At 41.4% G+C, this 10249-nt stretch overlaps 1 protein-coding gene across 1 annotated transcript; it reads left to right on the top strand.

Annotated features, from left to right (window-relative positions):
* Positions 1-5726: 5726 nt before the first annotated feature.
* LOC115118017 (POU domain, class 3, transcription factor 3-A-like) lies at positions 5727-9132 on the top strand. Its single transcript, XM_065017075.1, has one exon. It carries the CDS (start codon positions 6340-6342, stop codon positions 7621-7623), a length of 1284 nt encoding a protein of 427 aa, XP_064873147.1. The 5' UTR covers positions 5727-6339; the 3' UTR covers positions 7624-9132.
* The last annotated feature ends 1117 nt before the right edge of the window (positions 9133-10249 follow it).

Here is a 10249-nt window from a genome sequence, read left to right as displayed (position 1 = left end):
TGAATTAAATTGTTTCTTCGTCATCTTGCTAGGTAGTATCTAGCTGTAGACATCTGGCTAGTATCAACAAGGGCTTTCTACAAAATAGGAACATTAGCACAGATAGCAAGGAATCTAGACAATAAGTAATACTCACGGATATGCATTGCCAAACAACGCTACTGACACCTTCTGGTTTGGAGTATTTTAACAAGGCTGAGTGGCTGACGACTTCCAAGGTATTTGCTGTGTGAACACAAAAGAGATAGACTGCCGACACTGTTCAGAGGTGCTGAGTACTGTCAGCAGGCAAAAATTTGACAATCCTACCGGCATGTCTGAGCTTTACAAGGGGACAAAGAGTAGGGGCCATCCCTGAATGGGGATAGGAATCCTGCAGCCTCTAAGGAATTACAATGGAGCAAAAATAAGATGAAAGTGGGTGTATGTGTGTGTAGTGAGAAAAGGTGTGGAGAGAGAGAGATAGCGAGAGAGCAGTAAGGTGAGCCTGAGTCTCTACTCCTGGAACTGAAAGACAAATGAAAGAAGTTGCATGTGTGGGAGAAAGAGAGAAGACAGCTCTCAGAGAGCGACTTGGAGAATGAGGAGCGAAAGAGAGAGTGCGCATGATGAGCATGGATACAGTAATCTCCTGTATCAGTCTCAGATGCTGTGTATGTGTGAATGATGGGGCAGAGAGAAGCAATAGTAACCCCCTATAGGGAGAGGGAGAGAGGTTCAACTGTGGTCAATCTGAGGGTCGAGGAGGGAGTGAAACAAGGGAAGTGTGTACCATTAATTGATACTGGAAGAGATGTCAACACATTGTCATATATGAACCAATGAACCAGTCAAGCTCTCCATGATGAATCAACAACTTGGGGTCTTGGTTCTGGGCCTCCAGGGGTTCCATCTGGTCTTGACGCCATCTCTTTTAGATACAGGAGAGAGCAGCAGAGGGAGGGAATAACCAAATGAGCCATTATAACTATGGAGGATGAATGACAACTAAATTATCTGTCTCTTCCTTCCTTTTTCTCTCTCTCTCTCTCTCCTGTCGGTAAGTCCTGTACCACTCCTTTGATAGAGAGATGTACAGAGAAAGGCAAACCATGTGTCTCTCAGAGCTGAAAAGTCCAGTTACACCGATGCAGAGTGCTCCTCTTTTCTTCTCCTCTGCAGTTCTCAACCATTAAGGGGGAAAAAATGGATTTCACATGTACAATTTTATTTCACATGTGAAATCATGTGGTTTGGGAACACTTCACATGTGATGATATTTCACCAGTTTTCACAGGTGATGCATGGCAAACAGAAACAAGCTGTTTGGATCTCCCAGAAAATCACAAAGTAGTGTTGTTTTCAATTGACATATTTGACACACACGATTACATTGTGTATGTTTTTTTATAGAGTAATTATTATTCAACATGTCTTCACCTGGAATTTGTACTCACAACCTTTTGGTTCACATTGTTCCTATCTTCCAGCTATGCCACCATGTCTGTGTCAATAACTGGTTTCATCTGTATTCCTACACTTTGGACTTTAAAGTAGATCTCAGAGTTGTTAAAGGTACACTTTATAAAAATTATTATATTTATTATAGTGATTCAGCAGTAACATTTAAATCAAATAATATGCCCCACCAACATTAGACAACTATACAGAAAACCCTCAAATTGTTAAAATAAATCAATTAAATCAATGATGAGAGAATAGTCAGATTAATTCATAAATAAGCCAGATGGCACTGTTTTGCTAAATACCTATGTATTATAGGTTATGAACCTGTAGGGAAATTCTGAGAATGCTACACTTTTTGGTACAGCAGAAAGGTCAGTGTTTCCTGAATCCAGATATTGTAAGGTCAAATCCCAGGTGGGGTCATATTGAAAAGTCAATAGGTGATCATGTCAAATGTATTCACATTGATTAAAGATGTTTACACTATTTTTGATTGAATTTGCACTTTCACATGTGAAAAACTTTCACATGGGAATATCAAACTCTCATATGTGGAATTGCATCAGATGGAAAACATTTGCATGTGAAAATCGTATAAGCAGTTTTACATGTGAAAAACATTCAAATGTTGTCACGTGCTGTTTCATGGTATCACATGTTGAAATTTTGCATCCCCATGTCGTGACATTTATTTCACGTGATCACATGTGAAATTGATGTGTTTTTTTGTTAAGGGAACTGCTTCATTTGCATATTGCTAAAGTCTACCAAAGAAAATAGCCTGCAGCTAGAGTAGCCCAACCGCTGTGCATATTGGAGACAGAAACAGAGGGAGAGGAACGGAGAGAGGGCAGGAGGGGGAGGGAGGGGTGCAGACAGTGAAAGAGGGAAATGAAGACAAACCCTGGAAGACAGAACCTGGAAAGAGAGAGTGAGTCAAAGAGAAGGTTAGATGGAGCATGGGACCTGGGAAATTCCTGCTGCCCTCAAGAACTGGAGTGTATAGTGCACCTCTTCTCTGCAGCCCTGGGTACAGATGGGGAGCAGATAGACAGAGAGAGAAAAACTAATGAGAGAAGAGAGGGAGAGCGGGAGGGAGAGCCAAAGAGAGACATGAAGAGCCAGAGAGAGCAAATGAGAGAAGAAAGGGCTAAAATATGTGCATCACAAGAAGGTCTCCACCCAGCTTCCTCCATGAATATCAAACAGTCGACACTGGCCTGCTCCACACCATGCCAACACAACACATGATAAACATTACTGATCCCAGAGAAACACATGATGTATAGTGCCAGTTTCTCCTGACCACACCAGCTGATCTGTGAAAACGTTGGGCCCTATTAAAGACTATAGGTATTTTGGTCAGGAAAAACTCCTGGTCCTAAATATGTGTGATGAGAGGGTTGCAGGAAGTTATAGAGTGTGAGGTGGAGTTTGCATTGTGCTACTATGGTGCATTGTGTAATCCTGAAAGGGAAGACCCAGATATCTAACTGTGGTAGTCAAGTACTGGTGATTTAGAGGTTTATATAATTTAACAAAGGTCATTGAACCAATATTATTCTGTTTTGTCAGTTGCCGTTAGACATGTTGCATACGTACATTAGGACACGTGGAAATTACAGCATCAAATAAATTATCCCTGTGTTTATGAGGGCGGCTTATTAACGCATTAACTCAGATAAGCAAAAGCGCATGTAAACGAGGTGAGAGCAGTACATTATGCGTTCCATAAGTGCAATAAAATGTGTCTGGTCGTCGGTAATTAAGTTTAAAAAATGTAATGACAACCGCACTTTCTGGTTGCATTTCGCTTGGATGATTCAGGCCTTCGTCTTGGTGATGACGGGCATAAGTAGCAATGATAAACGTTTTCAGGGGAGGGAGAAATATAAAATGTCAACATTCTGAAATTGTCTTGATCCAGGAGGACACTGTACTACACACATTGACGTATGCCTATATCACCTGTAAACACACACATACTATTATTGTATTATTGTGATATTGTTTTACGGGTTGAAATAGCCTACCACTCTACATTTTCATTTACATTTATTCCAGATTATGTTCGTTAACTTGTTTAAAAAATATATTATTCTAATAATAATATAAAAAGCATACGTGCTATGCCATTTGATTCGTAACGAAATACCGAATAGCCTACAACATACCAGCCTAGGTCTAGGCTATAAGCTAGACTCAGTCCAGGGTTCGTAAAATAGATGACTTTTATATTTTAGTTTTCATCCATGCATTGAATCCTTGTGTCGCCTGTGGGGCCCTATGATGCTGCTGTGTCTCTCCCGGGTTAAAACTGAATGAGGGCAGCTCACCCAATTGATAGGGACTCAGAGAGACATACTTAACACTCCTACCCGGTTTCCATGGTGATCTGAGTAGGAAAAAGGGGTACCGCGGTCGGTCATATTGTGCATTGGAGTCCGTTTTGCGTACACTATAATTCCGACATTTGATCTTGGAATACAATTTGACAATAACTTAAATTAAAATGTTTAAAAAAAAATAGCAATCTTCTTAAAAATGAGCAATTTCTCAAGTAAGAATTTTGCTAGGACTGTCTTGAGAGTGGTCTGAGTAGGAAGGGGGAAACTGAAAACTAGCTGTTATTGACAGAGAGGTTTGGAATGCTCTTTGTTATTGGTCTATTAACTTAATTTACTGCCTGGTGATGTCACCAGACATGCCAAAACTCGATCCCACCAAAACAGGCTGACATTTCAGCTCCTACACTAAAATAGCATTATCAGAATTTTCAGAATATTACATTATTATCCCATAGTGTGGAAATATATATATTTTTAAACACAGGGAAATTTCGTTTTTGACTGCACTGGGACTCTAAGGCCTTGAGCGCACAACTCGAACTTTCACGCAAAGCTCCCATTGGCATGCAGAGTATCCTTCGAGCCCATGTACACACAAATGTTTACTTTTTGCTTTATTTTCCCCCAAAACTTATTTGAATCAAATCCAGGAGAAATCTTCCAGGAAAGAAAACATGAGTGAGGCTGCACCTGGTTGTGTCTCCATGCAATGTCTCTTCTTTCAATTGAAAGAATGCTCCGTGTGTTAAGAGTTCTAGTTTGTAAGACTGGGAAAATCTTGTGGCTAGGAATATTAGGAAAAAGCGAATTATTTAGCTTACCATCACTCGCACACACTCTGGAAACATTCTATTAAAATAACACTTCTCCCGAAGATAGAAAAAAAACTAACTGGCTTGCCTCATGTAGAAATGTAGTGCACCCGGTTCACGCCCAGTGGGTCTTGCTTCAGTGTGAAAAGGAGAGAGCATTACGATGCAAGTGGCGTACAGAACCCCTGAGTGTCTATCCAGAGCCGACCTGAGTATCATTGGCACAGGCCCCCGCCGCTACGCTATTTAACAGAGGAGGAAAAACACAGATATGTTGCGTTGTTCGGGCCTGACATCCCTGACTGGCGTTAGAAAGGCGAGAGTCAGTGTGTCCCTTCAATCCCCAATGGACTGCTCAATTTGGCATTGTTTTCGTGGGGGTGCTCTCTCTCTCTCCGGGGTTCAGCGAGATTGCTTGTTTCCGCCTGGAAACCTCCTTCATCAAACCATCAATTCCACGTTAACCATTTAGTGGACGCATGTTAGGCTATTTGATTATAAGAAAGTGAGATTATAGATATTGGGGTCTTATAGTCTATGATTGTTTTTGATTACGACAACGATAATTGTGTTATGATAAATTGTAAAGTATTATTATCATTAGGCCTATTATGCCTATTATTGGTTTTGTGGCTACTTATATTCTTTTTTTTAAATAAAAAATTTAACTAGGCATGTCAGTTAAGAAAAAAACATTATTAATAATGACGGCATACCCGGCCAAAACCTAACCAGGATGACGCTGGGCCAATTGTGCACCGCCCTATGGGACTCCCAATCACGGCCGGTTGTGATACAGACTGAGATGCAGTGCCTTTAGACCGCTGCGCCACTGAGGAGCCATATAATAGCCTACCAATTACAATGCCAATATGATCAATATCAGTCTGTTATTGTTATGATCATCTCATCAATACATATGTTGCTTTTCTCAGAGAAGGGAACCTTTACCTCGAGCACCCGAGGCAGCGCACCGAGCTCTCGAGATGTGCCAATCCCTCTCTCTGGGTATCGTCCAATCAGCGGGAGTCCTGCTCTCGACTTCCGCTGGTAATTGGGGGAAGATGGGAACGGCGTGCGCACGCTTGGCACAGGGTAAACACTCGCGTGTCCACGCGCTTCCAGGGAGGAACGGATACAAGTGTCAGATGGAAGGAGAGAAAGAGTGAAGGAAGAAAATAGATACAAGCATTTACGTAGACCGTTGTATCATTCGGAATTGTGCAGCTTCAAATACTTCAGAAAAGCAGCAGAGGAGCCACAGGAGTGTTAACAAAGTGACAATGAATGGTCCTTCTCCAACAAGACTACTTCGGCAGGGATCCTAGAAGAGAGCGTCAGTTTGTGGGAGATTACTAAATCTATACGTCTAGTAGAACTTTACAGGACGCAAAAAACTTTTCATTTTTTTTATTAATATATTCACAAAAAAAATCTCTAAATTGAATGCGTAAATATTCTTTATGCACCAATCTCCGAATCTTTACTGGTGGAACGTAAATGCTATTTCATTCCATTAATTGATAAACAAAACATTAACTTTCATTTGCATTTTTGTGAATATTTTTGTTTGGACTACTTTTTAATTATTTTTATCTCCATTTGATGGTATATAGTATAACGCAACATTCACCACGTTTTCTCATAGTTTTGATTTATTATTGGATAAGAGCATTCTGTTTGAGAAGAGAAGCTGATCCAACGAGGGAAGAGGGCGATAACTCACAGGCTTTATGGTTTGGGGTATGGCAACAGCCACCTCCAGTCCATACCTGGCCAGCAATAGGATCCTATCCACCGGCTCCATCGTGCACTCAGACCGGGGGGTCGGTGGCATGCAGCGGGGCAGCACCGCAGTCACCTCGGTGTCTGGTGGATACAGAGGGGACCCCTCCGTGAAGATGATGCAGAGTGACTTTATGCAGGGCGCTATGGCAACGAGCAACGGGGGACACATGTTAAGCCATGCCCACCAGTGGATGACATCCTTGCCACACGCCGCTGCGGCTGCAGCCGCAGTGGCAGCTGCCGAGGCCGGCTCTCCCTGGTCCTCCAGCCCCGTTGGGATGACGGGTAGCCCGCAGCCGCAGGATGTGAAGAGAAACTCCGGCAGGGAGGACATGCACTCAGGCTCCGCTCTACACCACAGGTCTCTGCATCTGGGCTCCCACCAGGCACAACACCCAGGAGCCTGGGGTGGCACCTCAGCCGCGCATATAGCCTCCATTTCCGAAGGGCAGCAGCAGCAACAGTCGCTGATCTACTCCCAGCCCGGGGGATTCACGGTAAACGGAATGCTCAACTCACCGGGGAACCTAATGCACCCGGGGATGGTGAGGGGGGACTCCCCTGATCTCGACCACGGCAGTCATCATCATCACCATCACCACCACCAGCATTCACATCACCAGCAGCACCACGCCGGGGTTAGCCACGACCCGCAGTCCGACGAGGACACGCCGACCTCGGACGACCTGGAGAACTTCGCCAAGCAGTTCAAACAGCGCCGGATCAAACTGGGCTTTACGCAAGCGGACGTGGGCTTGGCACTAGGCACCCTGTATGGTAACGTCTTCTCACAGACCACGATATGCAGGTTTGAGGCGCTGCAGCTGAGCTTCAAGAACATGTGCAAGCTGAAACCGCTGCTCAACAAATGGCTGGAAGAGGCCGACTCGACCACCGGTAGCCCCACCAGCATCGATAAGATCGCGGCGCAGGGCAGGAAGAGGAAAAAGCGCACGTCCATCGAGGTGAGCGTCAAAGGAGCTTTGGAGAGCCACTTCCTCAAAAGCCCCAAACCCGCTGGCCAGGAGATCACCTCTCTGGCGGACAGTCTGCAGCTGGAGAAGGAGGTGGTCCGGGTCTGGTTCTGCAACCGCAGGCAGAAGGAGAAGAGGATGACGCCGCCGGGGCTGCCACACAGCCCGGAGGACGAGTACTCTCAGATCGGCAACATGAGTTCAGACACACCGTCACCCTCAATGGACTGCAAGCGAATGTTCAGCGAAACGTGAGAAAATAACAAAACACAGGACAATAATATTTCTTTAGGCTGCAATAAGACTGTCTAGTCCGAGAAAATATTAGCAATACCAAGTGGGAATAATACCTTTTACATGATAAACAATGAAACAAGACACAAATCTTTTCTATCCACATTACTCCAACCTGACCAACCAACAGACCGACGGTGTGGTCTTTAGGAAAGGAGTAGCCTAACATAAAACATATGCGACATTACACATGATCGAATGGCCCGCGCAATGAGAGGGTCAACTCTTCAAGTAATGTTTCTTCATGTAAATGTTTGGCGCATTAGGATTTAGGAAATGATCTTAATCAGCCTGAAATATATTCTAATAAAATGTGTGTGTGTACAGCATATTTACCTTTCATTTGCTTTGTAACATGCCATGCTTTCACCAAAATGGTTGTGGCAGTTCTTTGGCCCCACATTTTAAAAAACAATGATAAACTTTAGCCTCTACATGAATGCCCTTCTTTGTTTTGTGTGTAATATTTCACATTGTGTAATATTTCATATTTTAGAACAAAATAAATGAAACACACTTTTTTGTCCCCTTTGCAGCACTTAATGCTATTGTAAATGTTCCCCTCTGCAGTTGTTGAAGAGGCTTGTGGTTTTCACATGACATTCCCAAGCAGTCCTTTTCTATGTTTTTTTTGTTCTGTTTTCACAAAAAGTTATAATGACAATATTTTTTAACAATTGGAATTGTCTTCACCATGTTGACTTTCTGTTATAATTAATGTGCTATATTGAGCAATAATGTCTTTCCCCTCAAAACTTTGCATTAGGCCTGTGTTATTTTTGTCATTCGTGACTTTACCGTTTTATTCAATGATGATATTTTCAAAGGAACACACATTCCCAAAAGCTGACGCCGGTGTCGTTTGTTATTGTAACCTTGTATAGTTCTATGTGATGACTTTGACAGTAATTTATTTTTAGTGGTTATTTTATGAAGGATTATTGAGAACAATACATTTGTCATAGCGGATAGCCTACCATTGTGTTTTCAATGTCATTGTCAGCTTACAGAAAGAAGTATAGGCCAATTCTGAATATCTGATACGCAGAATATTTGGCATAGGCCTAATCGATACCTGCGATGTGAGCGTTTATGATTTACAATCGTTATTCAATGAAAATATAATTAATTGATCTATAATATAGGCCAATAGACTGAGAGGAAACTGCAGGCAGGGTGCTCACTCTTGACCTTCTGACCTTTTCAAAGCGAGAAAAAATACTTGCCGTCCAACTCACCGACCTAAAAAACTGGATCGAATGAATGCACTATATGCTATACATGAATAGGAAAGCTCAATAGGCAATTTCTGAAATAAGAACAACTTTTCGTGTAAACTCTTGAAGTGTTTTGGTCTGATAACACATTTAAATCGTAATCAACAGCCTAGTGAAATTATGTTTGTATAGGCTTATTTCTATATTACAGGTTATGCGCTTTTAGTGCAATTTAAATAAAGTCTACATTTTAGTTTTTGTGTGCCTTCTTTCTTAGAACTAATGATACATTCGTTTTTTCCCACTTTATTAGGCTGTTCGATTTTGCTTAGGCCTAGTTTTGAGACTTTCAAACTTCTTTCATGGCGTGGGACAAAACGCACCATCCAGCTTTGGAAGACTTACATTTCACGGATGATTTGCCATACCAAGGTAGTTGCTTAGCAACTCAATTGAACCCGTGGTAAAAAGCACGCACTTCACTCTGTCTTCTGCATTAAATTAAAACCGACAAGTTAGTCGGTTAGATTAGGCCTACTTATTTTAGTCAGTTCACACGCTGTTAGGAAACATGTCGGCTTAAAAGTGCTTATTTAGGCTACACTTATGGAAAGACCTAGAACAGAATATCAGAACCGAACATTCTAGAACATACTAAAACAGAAAATCACAGAACAAAACTGAACAGAATAGAATAGCAATTGGTGTAAAAGAGAACTGAGAGATGAACCTATAGCCTATGTATATATATATATATAACCACCAATACTCTCTCTATATATAAATATATATATATATATATATAAAGCCCTTGAATTGAATTGAATATATATATAGCTTTGGAGTTTCATCATAATTTGAATTTCACACATTTCTGGTAGCCTGAAATTGTGATAGGCTAATTCCTAATTTCTTAAATAATTGTAACAATTTATTTCATTTTCTCTTAACATTTGCTATTCCTTCTTGTTATTGTTAAGGTTGTTTTTATACGTTATGTATATATATATTATGAAGCATGTCAGTAAAATAGACAACAATGGCTTATTCATGAAATAATAGGATACATTAGGCCTACAGTATGAGTTTGCCTACACCCATTATTATTTTGTTAAAGCCTATAGCCAATTCTGATTTTGTTTTAGGCTAAGTTCTCTGATTGAACCCAGTTCTGTTCAATAACCCCTGCATTGTAGGCTTTAGTCTATACTTTTTTACTTTACAAATAGCCTATATATTTTATTAGGCCTAATAATAAGGATGATAGGGCTAGTTTAGCTTTGCAACTATTGACCTGTACAGTGCATTCAGAAAGTATTCAGACCCCTTGACTTTTTCCACATTTTGTTATGTTACAGCCTTATTATAAA

This window comes from Oncorhynchus nerka, linkage group LG1 (genome assembly GCF_034236695.1).
Source record: "Oncorhynchus nerka isolate Pitt River linkage group LG1, Oner_Uvic_2.0, whole genome shotgun sequence".
Classification (NCBI taxonomy): Eukaryota; Metazoa; Chordata; class Actinopteri; order Salmoniformes; family Salmonidae; genus Oncorhynchus; species Oncorhynchus nerka.
Note: the sequence above shows the minus strand (reverse complement) of the source record. Positions and strands in the feature narration are given on the sequence as shown.